This window comes from Podarcis tiliguerta, assembly GCF_965153285.1.
Source record: "Podarcis tiliguerta genome assembly, chromosome: 7".
NCBI classification, from domain to species: Eukaryota; Metazoa; Chordata; class Lepidosauria; order Squamata; family Lacertidae; genus Podarcis; species Podarcis tiliguerta.
In genome coordinates, this window is record NC_139540.1 from 29764181 (window position 1) to 29780145 (window position 15965).

The following is a 15965-nucleotide window of genomic DNA, read 5'->3' on the forward strand; positions in this document are numbered from 1 at the left end:
AATACACTCACGAAGCTCACCTCGTCTGCCAGATTTCCGTGCTTACATCAATGAAAGTGTTATCCATTGTGTTATCTATTGAAGCTTATGTGAATAGATTTGATTTAAAAGGCTTGCATACCGTTTATCTAAGAAACTGCTCCGACTACCATGTAATCCACCATATTCCATTTCAGATTCAGAAAATGGACAATTATTCCAATTATGTCTGATTCTATCTGATTTGTTACCATCAGCTGTGCAATAATTTTGTGCAAGTTATATAGAGGGAAGGACAGGAGACAAATGGGAGGGACAAAAGCTTGCTGGCAAAGTACATGCTTTGCATTCAGAAGGTCCCAGGTTCAGTCCCTATCATCTCAAACTAAAAAAGACTGTGTGGTTTGAAAGACTTCTGTCTCAGAGCAGGAGAACTGGTACCAGTCAAAGTAAACAATGCTGGTTTTGATGGACTGGCCTAGTTTGACTTCCAATAAGGCAGGTTCTTGTGTCACAGAATGTGAATGGATATCTGTTAGCGCTGCATTAGTGGGATAATATTTCAATGTGCACTTGCAATATGAACATGTACAGCTATACAGGACTGAGGTTGAATTGAATACCTGTGAGTTCATTCTTTAAAGCCTCTCAGAAGTATGTGATACACAGACTATACTATTCATCTGGCTGGAGTGTCCTAGAGTGTCCAAGCTGGTGCCCAATAGTTTAATTTTTACAATCTGCTTACATTCAGAATCTGAACATTATGGACACTACATCAGCACCATGAGGAATGATGACGGTCTGTGTGTTATCACCAATTTTGTTGCAATTGCCTGAAGCAACACCCTCATGGATGAGCTGAGGAAACTTGACTTTATATTTCTTAATCTGCCTTGTAGGGCATCTTCAGAAGAAAAGGCTAAGGAGTAAACCATACACAAAATTCAGAGTGGAGTCCCTAAGACAGTTGGATGGCACCTTGTACACCTCTTTCTGGCAACTCCTTCAGCCAAGATGGTGCCAAATGTATTGCTCTGCTTTCCTTTGGACCACATCCATGAGAGCAGGGGTCTTGTTGTCTGCGCAGCCCAGGAACTCCATACACACTGCCTAGTGGCCCTGGAGAAGCCACTTTGGTGCTGCTAACACAGCAAAAACAATGCAGAAGACAGCACTTACAAGTTATTGGTCTTTTCAGCCACAGCAGGCACTGTGATTCTCCAGCGGTTTGACTTCATTCCCAGAGGCACACTCCATTGTCTTTCAAGGCAGACAGATGCCAACAACATAGTAATGCCAAGTGCAAACTTTGATATTTATCAAGGCATCTTTGGGTTAGTCTCTTTGGTCTTACTACTGTTATTGATTTCAGTTTTAGTTAAGGAAGCTCTTACTGTCCTGTTATTTGACTGGTTGTATAGGTTCATGCTTAAATGTGGAATTTGGGTGCTCCTTTTCTTATTGTAAGTCAGAGACCTTTGATGCAGAATGATGCATATAAAACTACATCTAAAAAAAGATTGCTGCAGCGCAGTCTGATATAACTCTACACGGAAGTAAGTCCTATGGAGTTAAATGGGGCTTACTCCAAGCTAATGATTAAACTCTAAAATATTTTTTCTTAAATTTATGAGACTAAGAGACAAGGAAAACTTCATTGTGCTTTGTATCAAACATAACCTGACGAATTCAGACTTTCCATCAGAGTTGTAGTAAGGATTTCATTTTTCGTTTTGGCAACCTATTTTGAAAATTACAGTTTAATTTTTTTTCAGGGGCTATACTTCTCTCTCTCTCTCTCTCTCTCTCTCTTTCTGTGTGTGTGTGTGTGTGTTTGTACATGTTGCACCCCACACTAAGTTCTTGAACACCAGATAATATATAAATCAGAAGCAATCTGATTTGGAATGGAATGGAAAATTATCTTTTATTATTTCTTCATAACTGGGAGTTGGGCAAGAATTTATGTTATGAATTTATTGCTTATGATGAAATACAGGAGCATTCCATTTTAGTCATCCATTTTCACAATGTGCAGTAATGAGAGTTTATTCTTTTGATCCAGAACTTACTTAATATTTCTAGTTTGCCCTATGGCTGCACACACTGATGCACAATTAGGGGCACTCAATTCACACTGAAATCAATGAAGATTAGATAGGCCTAACGTAATGCTAGATTGCTCAATATATTGTTATTGTTGTAAAGATTCATAATATTGATGTGACATACAATGATTTTAATCTCATTGTATTTATGGAATATGTAAATTGTAAATTTGCCTTGTTTACAGTAATGTAAAATTTTCATACAGAAAATCCACTCGTGTACTGATAGCAACCTAAAAAAGTATACCTACACTATTGCAGATGTATGTACAGTATACTTTTCTAGGTTGCTATCAGTACACGAGTGGATTTCCTGGTTGAAATTTGTACATTATTGTAAACAAGGCGAAGGGGTGATAGGTGGCGACTTAAATCTTGTACTTAATAACTATTTTGATAAAAGCAGAATTTCTCCGCTATCACAAAACATGTGCAAATCACCATCTTTTAAAACACCCTTCTACGAAATATTACATAAACACAATAACTTTGACACTTAGCACATAGCCAACCCAGAACTAAAAAGCTGTACAGAAATGCCAGTAAGGTACACAAATTACCCCTGACTGGGTTATTTATTAATCACAGAAAGCCTTATCTCTCAGGTTCACAAGTCAGAGATTGATCTTCTTAATATCTCGGACCATGCCAGTGTGGTGTAGTGGTTAAGAGTGGTAGTCTCGTAATCTGGGGAACCGGGTTCGTGTCTCTGCTCCTCCACATGCAGCTGCTGGGTGACCTTGGGCCAGTCACACTTCTTTGAAGTCTCTCAGCCCCACTCACCTCACAGAGTGTTTGTTGTGGGGGAGGAAGGGAAAGGAGAATGTTAGCCGCTTTGAGACTCCTTAAAGGGAGTGAAAGGCGGGATATCAAATCCAAACTCTTCTTCTTCTTCTTCATGCCCCGGTAATCATGAAGAGTACACAAACCTAAACTTTTCTATCGGAAATTAGACTACTGGATATTAAATAGTTATTTTTACTACAGAGAAACTCTTTAAAGATATTCCTAAAAACTATAATCATCAGCCACTATTTTTCCTTTTTTTGGTAAATCTCCTAAGCTCTGTTTTCCTTGTATGGATGTTTTGTTACTCGAAATTAAAAATCTGTTAAAAATACTATTAAATATACTTCACATTAAAGTATGCTTGTTGGCACAAGCGAGAAGCCATATAAGATTTACAAACTGCAGTCTTTAGAACATTGTGATTTCTCCAGGTATTCAAGAGACAGTTTGGGCTCCCTCTGGTGGCGACTTTAGTTTGTGACAGTCTTTGTTTCACTGTCGCTATAGAGACTTGTTTCCTACTTGGTGAACAAGTAATAAATAGCCACCCCACCCCAAATGTATTGCATTCTAAATCCTATTAATCCTGATGGAATGCACTTTCACTGTACTTAGCAGTTTGTGTAAAGCCATGTAAACCAAATGAAGGGTGATTTTGATCCAAGAGTTAAGTCCCATTAATGACATGTCTCCCACCGGAACCAATGATACTTAAAAGTTATTTGGCTGTACTGTGCCCACTCCTTTTTACAAAAATGCCTGGAAAGATTTCATTTGCTCAGCTATTTAAAATATTTACATTCTCTCATTTTGTGCAAGGCCCTTCGGGGAACTTAGCAAATATATTGGGGAGAAGGGGATGTAAGTTGTATAAAGCCATAAAACAAACAAGCCAACAACAGAAAGCAATCCTATTTGAGCAGATCTCTGAAATAAAATACTTTTAAATTGCTGTCGGAAGCCTACTATCTAGGGAGCAGAACATACCTCCCCAGAACTTTGGCACCATCGTGAGGAAAACAAGATCCTGGGGAACCCTCAAACAATGGACCAAAGCCTCTGAAACAGATCTTTATAAACACTTACATTCATGCAAGAGAAGATGAGCTTGAAAGATGAGTTTGCTGACCAGGGGTCAGCAAACTTTTTCAGCAGGGGGCCGGTCCACTGTCCCTCAGACCATGTGGTGGGCCAGACTATATTTTGAAGGGGAAAAAATGAACGAATTCCTAGGCCCCACAAATAACTCAGAGATGTATTTTAAATAAAAGGGCACATTCTACTCATGTAAAAACACGAGGCAGGCCCCACATATAACCCAGAAATACATTTTAAATAAAAGTGCACATTCTACTCATGTAAAAACACACTGATTCCTGGACTGTCCGCAGGCCGGATTGAGAAGGCAATTGGGCCAGATCCGGCCCCCAGGCCTTAGTTTGCCTACCCATGTATTAGACAGTGTCTGTTGAAACCTAAATAGCAGAGGGTGTATTGAATGAGGACCAAATTGCATGGGAATCTGCCTTATTTTGAGTCAGAGCATTATCCCAGACCTAGACTTATCCACTCCGATTGGCACAGCTTTCCAGGAGTCTTTGCAAGCCCCACCTGGAAATACCTGGCGTTGAATTTGGGAGCTTTTGCAACGCTGCTAAGCTATGCTCCTTCCATGACAAGTTGACTACAAGATCACGAATAGTACACCTTTCTGATAAACATATTTCTCTCTCAGCATTTGTCAATCAGGACTAGCAATAGAGCACAACAGAGGCTATCCCTTTCTGTTCACAACATGGGCGGGAGACAACTCGAGAGCCCCGCCAGTGGAAGCCAGCGGACTTTTGCTAGTGCAACAGGGCATTTCCCCCTGTGGCCCACAAAGATCAGGCGAAGCCTCAGAACAGCACACAGGAAGAGGAGAGGGCAGATTGTTCCATTTGCAAAGCAGAAATACTTATGCTGACCCAGTTTTGTGCTACATTGAATGCCTCCTCATGTTCCTGGCAAAAAAAAAATATTCCCCTGGAGCTTGTTGTTCCCCCCCACGAGGGAGGCCATTATTGGCACCAATAGCAGCTTCTGTCACTCTGTAACTCTTGTTATGGTATGTACATGTCACTGGTACAGTAGTGTTGGTAAAGAAGGAGAAGCCCCTTCTTCCTGATTCTGATTCATGATTCTGGTGTCGATTATCCACCAACTTCTGTATGGTCAAGAAAGGGGGGGGGGGACTAGACAGGTCCTGCACATAGGCTTACAATGTATAAGACACAACACAAAAGAAAACTGGGATAGAAGGAAAGAGAAAAGAAATGTAGCTGTAAGTATCAATATAATTCTTCTCTGTATTACAGCTGTGAGGGCGAGGATCTAATGTGGGGAGAAGTGAGGAGAAAGAGATGTCTCTAACACCACCTTGTGATGACATGGCAGAGATAAGATTGAGTCATTTAATTATATGTAATTTGGCCCTGAGATTTCTCTGGGTCAAGAGGGCTTTAGCGCTCTGCATGGGTCTAAGAATCAGGATAAATTTGTACAAAACGTTTTATGGAAGTTTATAATGTTTAATGCTGTATTGTGTTTTAATATCCGGTTGGGAGCCACCCAGAGTGGCTGGGGGAAACCCAGCCAGATGGGCGGGGTATAAATAAATTATTTATTATTATTATTATTATTATTATTATTATTATTATTTAGCATAATTTTCTCCTGATAGCAGAATTTTGATTTTCTTGGTCAAGAAATGGAACTAAATTTATGAAGCTGTTGTTTCATGCACACGGTTCTGGTCTCTCTTTACAAAGGATGCTTCATGTTTGTGTTCCTTCTTAATGCTTCCCAATATTTCTCATGAGGTAGCCAAGGCATGAAATCCTAGCTATTTTATCTATTTGAAACATGAAAGTCAGTGTCAGAATATGCTGGCTTCAGACTGAGATTCAGACCCTGATGACATAAATCATGGTTTCTCCTTCAACTGCCCATCTTTTAAATAAAGTTTGAATACATGGGCTATATTGTTTTTTCCAGCACATTTATGAATTTCCCGGTGGAAACCAGAGTGGTAGATATTCTCTGTGCTATGAAGACTTAATGAATAGCAAGCACGAAAAGCTTAAGTGAGCTCTACAGCGAGGCCCACTTACTGTTTTCCCGCCGTCATTCATGTGTTCCATGTCTGACTTCTATGTAAGACTTGCAATCACTCCCAAGTAAAACAAAAGCTTATTTGTCAAGCTTGGTTGGAATACACAACCCACAGACGTGTTTTTAATAAATTGAATTTGTGGTGAATTCTCCAGAACACTCACCTGCTAGACAAGACAGAACAACACACAAATGTAGCTTCAGCCTCCCAAACTCAGCTCAAAACAAATCCATAATAAGACATCTAAAAATGCTCACCAGTTTTAACATGTTAGGATCTCTGCAAATGGCATGGGTTTCAGCCGTGTCCTATTTGGCTTATACCAAATGGACAGCATTTGAGGTGTTTGGTTTAGTTATCGTGTCTCAGATGGCATCAGATTTTTATTCATTTGTATCAGGAGACATTTCTGTAGGACATGGCACAGCTTTTGGATATTTAATTCAAGAACGCTCTGGAGATTCTTTGAGAGGTGCACATGTCTAAACACCCTGATAATTGGTTTCTAAAACTGAAACTTCTTGTATATGAACACACACACACAAACCTACAAGGTCCACTGCGCATGTCCGACTTTGAAGTGCTCAGAAAATCTTGGTGGTGATAAAAATTCATCATTAAAAGACACTGAAATATACTCGGAGTCGAGAGTGGATTTCATGCTCTTTATTCAGCTCATAGTGGTGAGGAGGAATGGAAGTTCCCCCAGAATGTCTGCTTTATATACATTATTTACACAATGGGCCCCACGTGATTGGCTAATTCCGGGATTCTCCTGTAGGTCAATCAGGTTGCGGATTCACTTCCACCTGGAGCCGGATTGGGTGGCTCCTGTGGACCAATCAGACTGCTGCATTCTGGGTCCTATTGTTCTAGGACCAATCAGACTGCTGCATTCTGAATCCTATTGTTCTAGGACCAACCAGACTGCTGCATTCTGAATCCTATTGTTCCAGGATCAATCAGACTGCTGCATTTTGGATCCTATTCAACTCAGTACATAATAGACACAAACTGAACTTCTGGAGACCCTTCTTGATATACTCCAGCAAAACGAAATCATATCAAGGAGGCTTCCATATGAGTGTATAAAAGTGTATGAAAGATGTTCTTATTGAAGCTTTATTTCAGGACTGATACTGTGTGTATGTCCGTTTGCATGCATGATTGCTTATTATCTATTTATCTCTATCTGTCATCTATCTAAATTATTTTTAAAAGTTAAGGAAACATCTGATGAAATAGTTTGAAACTTTGAATCATGCCGCTTAAGGAAAACAGCCGTTTTGGTTTGGACTAAGAGTAGGTTTCTGAATCATCTCTGAAACAGCTGGTGAGAGTGTTCTTGCACACCCATGCCTGGGAAAGCAGCTACTATAGGACATGCATGTCTGGAATGAATATTGAGGACATGAAGCAGACTGTTTATGCTGCTTAAGAAGAGCAGGCTAGAAAGCTGTAACCTTGGAATGTATATGGACACCTTGCTAGACTGGAAATGATTATGGGAAAGCATATTCCACTGGATTTTGACTGATTTTATAACACACACACAAAAATTAATAAAATAAATCTTCAGAATCTATTCATTGTTGACTGAATGAGATGGCTCATATAGGTAAGCTACCTTTATTTTATCTGTTTTTCCTTGGAATTTTCACCTGGAGTTTCAGACTATGTAGATTAATGGGTAGAAAAGGTATATAATTGGGTTGTTTCTCTCTCTCTCTCTCTCTCTCTCTCTCTCTCACACACACACACACACACACACACACACACACACTGTTTTGGATTGTCACAGATTTTCCCTTATATAGTATGGCTATAGAATGAGATTTCTGCTAGTGGATGGAAATAATCTTTAAGATCATGAATAATTTTACTTTATATATCGCATACCGAAAAGATGACGATATAGAAAATAGTTGGTTTCAGTGCTTTTTTTCTAAAAAAAAAAATGTTTAGGGGTACTCTCATTTTCCTACTGGTATTGAAATACTGCCCCTCAATGAGGCCAAACGTAGATTCACAAAATGTTTAGGGATATGTGTCCCCCCCAGAAAAAAGCACTGGTTGGTTTTACAATTATGGAAATACATGTCTCTTAAGTTATTTGGTTTTCTTATTCATTCACCCATGCTTCTGTTTTTTGCTGATATTTTCAACATTGTGATAAATGTTTTCCAAATGACTCATAATTAGACATATTTGTATTGTTTGCTGATAAGTTAGCGTTGCGTGTGAGATAAGATGGAACCAAGTTGCGCCCTGTAGGCCAAGAGGTGGGAATGTTGTTCTTCAGGAATACCACCTGGACCTGGTCCTCCAGGAAGAACTGGAGCAACCATTGTTTTGTGCTTCCAACTCCCAACCCAAACAACAACTCCAGAAGAATGCCATGGTGAAGAGTATTGAATGTTACTAAGAGGGTCAGAGAAGCGACGCATAAACAGAGGAAGAATGAACACGCTGAGCTTGATCCCTATTAGGAATGGGAGAGAAAATTAATTTAGTTCACATTTAAAGATGAACATACCTAATTCATACTTTCTGAAACAATACATGAACTTGAAATTTGAATCTCTCTGAATTTGGGAAAGCAGCTCCAGCCAAATGAGTAAACAGAGATGTTTATATTAGGGTAAAGCGCACCTATAAATACATACATTAATGGCAACAACCTAAATAAATGCATTACATTTGGGGAAACGGCTTTGCAAAAATGTGTATATTAGGAGAAATTCACATGATGCCTTTGAAGATGGTTCTTCAGCTGCTGCAGATGTCAGTGGCCACATTGCTCACCAGAGCATTGGAAGTCCAAGCCTATCACAGCAACCCTGGCTTGACTGCACTGGCTACAATTCAAAGTCTTGTTTGTGACCTATAAAGTTTTATACAGCTCAGCACCTCAACGACAGCCTCTCCCCATATGAACCGACCCAGACCCTGCCATCGTAATCTGAGGCCCTTCTTTGTGTGCTGCCTACATGGAAGACTCGGGGGTGGCAACACGAGAATGCACTTTCTCTACGGTGGCTCCCTGTTTGTGCAATGCTCTTCCCAGGGAGGTCAACCTGGTGTCTTCATCACATATCTTTCAGTGCCAGGTGAAAACTTTGCTCTACAATCAGGCCTTTGGCCATTAACAATCCTTGGCTTTTTAAAGGGGGGGGGTGTTTCTAATTTTTAACAGATTTTATCTTGCCTGTAGGTTTACACCATGGGTAGGCAAACTAAGGCTCAGGGGCCGGATGCAGCCCAATCACCTTCTATATCCGGCCCGTGGACGGTCTGGGAATCAGCATGTTTTTACATGAGTAACATGTGTCCGTTTATTTAAAATGCATCTCTGGGTTATTTGTGGGGCCTGTGTGGTGTTTTTACATGAGTAGAATGTGTCCTTTTATTTAAAATGCATCTCTGGGTGATTTGTGGGGCATAGGAATTCGTTCATCCCCCCCCCCCGCCCCAAATATAGTCCGGCCCCCACACAAGGTCTAAGGGACAGTGGACCGGCCCCCTGCTGAAAAAGTTTGCTGACCCCTGGTTTACACACAAGTACCTAACTACAGCTAGAAATGCATTCTCCTCAAGCACACCTGTGCAGGATCGACACACTCACATCACTCAAACACTTCGAATTGCACTCTTTATGCTGTGCAAGCACTCCCATAATTGCATCTCACATCCTCAATCAACAACCCACTCAAATGTCTACACCCTGGGTCCTAGACAAACCTGGACAAATGCTAACATAGAACAGCTGTCAGCACCGTATTTGTCTATACCTTTGGCAGGAATTCTAGGGTGGCCTCTTCCTTGTCTATGTGGCTGACAGAACACTGACAGCTCTGAATGAGTAGTCTGGTAATTTGCCACCTGAACATCCCTCAGTTCACTTAATGACTCCAATGCTGGAAGCCTCATGAGCTTTAATTTTGCAAAGCAGTTTTCCTTTCTCATTTCTTCTGAAAAAGAATTGCCGCTGAAAATTAAAAGGTAAAGATTTCGTATAATACATAGTCTGACTTTGTGACATTTAATTGCATAGCAGGGTGTTGGTTTAAATGTAATGGAAAGTAAAATAACGACAATTGAATGATTTATTTAACAGGTAAATCTCCAGCTTCTGCTAAATTCATTGTGTGAGTTGAGGGGAGGCAGCGATGGGGACGTTATTCACTTCCACTGGCAGGTTTTTAATAGAATTCTCTCCCTTTCGATAGTGTAATTAAGTCTAGTGAGGTCTTAAATTAGACTTGGTGAATGCAGTATTTCCCCTTGAAAGAGCTACAGTTAAGGTTGCATTTCTGCGTGGAGCAAAACTGCTGAAGTTCCAGCAATTTCAGTGGGGCTAACAATGCAACCCTATCTATGCCTGTCTACTGAGAAGTAAGCTCCATTTACTTCAGTGGGACTTACTCTCAAGAAAGGACAGGAGCCTAACTCAATACATAGGTTTGCAAGCAGCCTAAGTAAACAGCCTTTCTGAGAGATGTAGGAACAATGGGTGCTCAGGAGGACGAATTGAACCTTGAACTGTCCCTGGAAATAGACTGGTAGCCAATGGAACTACTGAAACAAGGAATATGGCTGTTGCCTAGGGAACTGAGGGAGAATAAGCCTTATAGTCCACAGTCCACCAGTTATGGGTTCTACTCAGTGGCGTAGCGTGGGTTGTCAGCACCCGGGGCAAGGCAAGTAATTTGCGCCCCCTAACCCGGGGCAAGGCAAGTAATTTGCGTCCCCCCCGCTGCACTGTCCCTCCCCCAGATAGTCCCTTGCTCTCTCTCTGCACCGCACCGCACGCCTGGCACCCCCCCTCCACAGTGGGCAGCGACCCGGCGGCTCGGATCGGATTGGCACAGCCAGCACTGCAGTGAGAGAGAGAGAGTGAGCCAGGTAGGGGCAGAGAGCTGTGAGTGCGAGCGCACCCGCCCCCCCAGATGTTGCGTCCGGTGCGGCCGGCCCCCCCCTGCACCCTCCACGCTATGCCACTGGTTCTACTTCTCTTCTTCTTCTACTTCTAGCATAACCCGGCAATTCTACTGGGGGGAAACCAAATGCAAGAACAGTGCAGGAGAATAAGTCATTACTGAACCACAACTCCCACTGTCCCTGACAGGCGTGCCAACTCTATGGGGATGAAGGCACCTCGGCTCCTTCAATATTAGTTTTAAGGGGGCTGGGGCCCCTCAGTCTTCAGGTGGCTCTTAATAAATTTAATAAAACACACCTGTTTTGTTCCACCATTCTATTTTATGTTTCAATAAGAGACAGGCCCCATGCCTTCCTTCTGGTCAGCTTCATCTATAGGGCTGTAATCCTATACACACTTACCAAGTTCCATTGAACTCCATGGGGCTTGCTTTCATATATCAAGGCGGAAGTTGTGTTATACAAGTCGATCCATTGGTCCATCTGTGTACATTGACAGGCAGTATCTCTCCTGGATTTCAGACAGGGATCCTAATAGCTACAGGTGATGGAGGCTGAACCTGAGATAGTCTGTATCTGTATCTATCATCGAGTTACACCTGATGAGGAGCATTTTGTTGATTGCAAATCTTGTGGCAGGTGCCTCTGTGTTTTTGATATGCTTTCAGACACATGTCATACAAAAGATTCTATCAACTCATACAGATATACAAACCATCTATACCAGCAGTTCTCAACCTGTGGGTCCCCAGATGTTGCTGGACTACATCTCCCATCATCTCTGAGCTCTGGCCTTGCTAGCTAGGGGTGATGGGAGTTGTAGTTCAACAAACATCTGAGGACCCACAGGTTGAGAAAGGCTGATCTATACTGTAGTGTGAGGTGCACAGCACACTAACATAATTTAGCCCAAACCAATCTGTAACTTAAAAGTTAAACATCCCAACTCTGGATTTCCCTCCCAAGAAAGGATCAGTTGACCTCCTTTATTGTGGTAACCTCTATTATTTATTTATTTCAATTTAATAATTTTATAATAACAAAAACCCAAAATAAAAAGATCATACATCTTAATTGACTTCCTTCCAATTCCCCCTCCTGGTTCCATTATTATATACTTATTTATACACATCCACAAAGTTATACTCTTAACTGTCCTTTTTATAAACCGTATTCATGTCATTACAAGCCATCTTTAAAAGTTTCACTAATGTAAAAACCTATACACAAAGCTCACAGGGTTATGTTTAAAACATTTCCCTTATTTAAAAACAACAACAAAAAAGAAAAAAAAACGAATGTCCTTTTGGGTTTCAAATTGTCTAATATGTCCTGCATAGTTCATTAGATTATTCTGCCAATCTTCTTTATCTTCGTTGCCGGTCGCTTCTTCCTTCTATAGGGATGGGCTGGGCTTGGTCTGGCGTCCACTCTCAGCTTCTGGGTTTTTTTTAACAAAAGTCATTTTCAACATTCTCTTCAGATCTTTATGTATCACTTCCCAGGCTTTTGAAAAATATATATATAATTTTACATTGCCACCACACATGGTAGCCTCTCATACCTTTTACCTGCCTTTCCTGCTTCATCTCCATCACTGTCAAAGCTTCCCAAATCCACGCAAACATGGTATCGTTTTTATCTTGGACCAAATCATAGGCCTCCCAAATCAATTCACACGAGGTATAAATATTAATGCTGAAACAAATTAGCAAACCAGCAAAAGATGAATTATTCGATTTGCTTTAGAATTTAAAAGAGAATTGTTTGATCAGATAAAAGAAATAAAGCAAAATGCTCTTAAGGCAGCCTCCCGAGTTTGGGAAAATACTAAATTACTTTCAGAGGCTGTGGAACAATTGTGAATCCACAAACTACTAAGGTGGGAAAGGCTGAGGTTTCAGGAAATTGCAAGGGAAAGTAAGGGTGGTCTACGACAAAAACGATTGCCTGATAGATGCAAGCTAGTTTGCTTTATTGTTCAGCTGGTTAGAATGAAGTTCCTACCCATAGTTTCCTATGACACTTTTTAGTTGGCAGAATATCAAGAGTGATGTATGGGGGGGGGGAGAACACACAGATGATTTAAAAATGAAGAGCTATGCTTAAAAAAAAAGGACAACAAACAAACGAGGGAAACAGCTTTTGTTTAGAAGGAGAATCTTCTCACTTAAAAAACCCCAAAACCCTGTTGTGACGTTATATTGAGCCTCCATGCATCATGGTGTTGCCGTAAAATGTACCAGACTCTGTCAATGTTTGACAAAGTTGTCCAGCAGTTGTGAAAAACTCCCATGATTATTTCAGACTCCCATTGAGAACTATCGTGATCTTGGCAAGGTTCCACATGGCATCACTGGAGAAATGAATGGCAAATTTACACAACAGAGGAAACTGCCCTGAAAGTGTCAGAGGATTAACTGATGGGGTTAAAAGGCTGAATGCTTAAATGTGTGCTCCACGTATATTACGAAGGGTGCGTGTGCTCATATAGGCACAGTGGGAGATGCTTGGCTTACTGTTTTATCTGCATATCCTTGGATCAGGGCTCTCTCTGCATGCACACCCAGAGGTGCCGAACACAGAGCAACCCTCATTCTATAGCAAGAAGGGGGAACCTGTGGCATTGTTGAACTCCAATTCCTATTAGCCATGGCCAACATAGCCAATGAGCAGGGATGTAGTCTGGCAATCTGGGGAGCAGCATGATCCCCATGCCTGCCTACACCAACCCTTGAGGAGCAAATCTGTGCATGGAAACCATTTTTTCTGTGTGGATCACCCTTATTGGACAGGGACCACAGCAAAGTTCAAGGGGTTCTCCCCTCCATCTGGCTGGGTCTAGCAAACAAAATTGTCTCTCTGATAAAAATGTGCATAAGGTTTAGCTAACTATTCCGCATAAGCCTTGCTCTCCAGCAGCTGATAGAAGGGTTAATGCCCATTTAGGTATGTTTGCTTTGTGATAAGTCCAAAATGCCAGTTCCAGTAAATGCGAGCCATGTATTATGACGCTGCTATTAAACAATGTTATATAAGCCGAGGCTTTTAAATGTTTAACTTCTCCGCTCCTATAATATTTTATTAACAGGCATATTCTCAGTGTTCAGACTTCTAGAAATGGAGTGAGCAAAACAACAAAAGCTCATTTTTGGGTGAGGATGCATAGTCTCCTTAAGGGAAAAACAAACCCATTTTCTCCACAGGAGGGATAGAGAACCTGTGGCCCTCTAGATGTTGCTGGACTCCTCCTACCCCTAACTACACCACACCAGTTGCAACAAGGGGCATTGGCGTCCAACATCTGGTGGTTCAAAGTTTCTCCAGCCCTGCATTGCAACATAGCAACCTAAGCTCAAAGAAGCCTTTGGCCAATAATAAAATAGATCTGATTAATGCATAGCATTGGAATGATTGCTTAGGGTTTTTTATTTTATTTTAATAACATTCAACAACCTTCCCTGCCATCAAAAAATATGCATCCTTATCATAGCTGTGAAGAGGTCAATGAGCTTGCCCTCCAACCCATATAACTATCTGCCTGGTATATGCCAATGCTCCAGGCCTCAGAAGGAAGCATGGATACTGGCAGGTGCCCGAGCTGTTTGTCCTGGGCACATGTTGCTTAGAATCAGCTCAGGAGATCCTTGCTCCTTCTTGTCTCCAGCTTTCCTCCATTCCCTACCTCCCTACTCATGGGTGGGATATCACTCATTAAGAACATAGTGCTTGCTCACAAGCAGGCCTGTAATATGTACTGCTGGCTGCAATGAATCGTTGAACTCTGATGTTCCTTGCTCTCTGAGGGGAATAAGGGTCTCCTGACAACTCTCAACACCCTTAACAAACTACACTTCCCAGGATTCTTTGGGGGGAGCCAAGACTGTTTAAAGTGATCAGATCAGATGGGGCCCAAGACTCATATCTGAGGCAATGGGATTTGTGTGTGTGTACAGTTGCTGTTATACTTGGCAAGTTGGACAGTCTCTGGGTTCTTACCCTCCAGAAGCAGGTGTTAAAATTCTGGCTGGATGACAGTCTTATCTTTTTGGCAGCAGCCCAGGCAGGGAGATAGCGCATGACGTCTTTCTAACAAGGATGTTTGCTTTTGATGTTATTTTCTCATATTTTTATCCCATTTTTCTATTGCATGCTTCTCTGTGTGGTCATTGAGCAGGCCTGTGTACTAAGGCGACACACCATGCACACCAAGCAACTGCTGCATACCTCAGGCAAGATGCGTGTTCTGTACCTTGGTTCTCAAACGCCTTGGTATTCAAACAACTTGGAAACCAAATACTGCAAACCTGGAAGTAAGTGTTCTGGTTTGCAAACTTTTTTCAGAAGCCTTTGAGTGCCACACTTCTGTTTTGAGTGTTATGCTGTTTTTGCTATTTATTTTGCGTTTTTGTGGCTCTTTTTTCATTTCTTTTTGTGACTGTGTGGAACCCAGATCAGCTACTTACTGATTGGTTGTATGACTGCAGTACATTGTTCATTGCTTTCATTTTATGGATCAATGGTCTTGTGAGATAGTAAAATTCATGTTAAATTGCTGTTTTAGGGGTTGTTTTCAAAAGTCTGGAACGGATTAATCCATTTTGCATTACTTTCTATGGGAAAGTGCGCCTTGGTTTTGGAATGCTTTGGATTTGGAATGGACTTCCGGAACGGATTAAGTTTGAGAACCAAGGTATCACTGTAAAGGCAAAGGCTGAGGCACAGTGTGCTCCAACATAGAGCTCTGGTGCCAATTACAGAGGTGGCTGGAGAGACAACCAGACCAGAGCACAGCCCTGTCACCTAGTTGAGGGCTTGCCAGCTCAGGCAGTAGCACCTAAGAAAACACTCTACTGCAGGACAAGCAGACTAATGGTGAGAACCAAGACAGCAGGTTCCATAATATATGGCTAGCGAAAACAGGAACTTTAACAAAGGAAAACCAGCATTTCCATGGACATTTTCTAATACAGGAGGGCTGGTGACCTCGT

General features: G+C 41.5%; 1 protein-coding gene across 5 annotated transcripts in view; it reads right to left on the reverse strand.

Moving 5' to 3' along the window:
• The window catches only part of LOC310682507 (uncharacterized protein), a 35471-nt gene that overhangs the window by 4093 nt on the left and 15413 nt on the right, over window positions 1-15965 (reverse strand). The window contains exon 2 of one of the 5 annotated variants that reach the window (XR_014513924.1): window positions 9825-10001. The exons of 2 other annotated variants lie outside the window; for them this stretch is intronic. Coding sequence is in view for 1 of the 3 variants with exons in the window: in XM_083451460.1 (XP_083307586.1) it covers window positions 9825-10004 (180 nt within the window). In the remaining 2 variants the exon portion in view is untranslated. Of the gene's footprint in view, window positions 1-9824; window positions 10022-15965 lie in introns of all 5 variants that reach the window. 2 more of the 5 variants (XR_014513925.1, XM_083451460.1) reach the window with 2 other exon arrangements.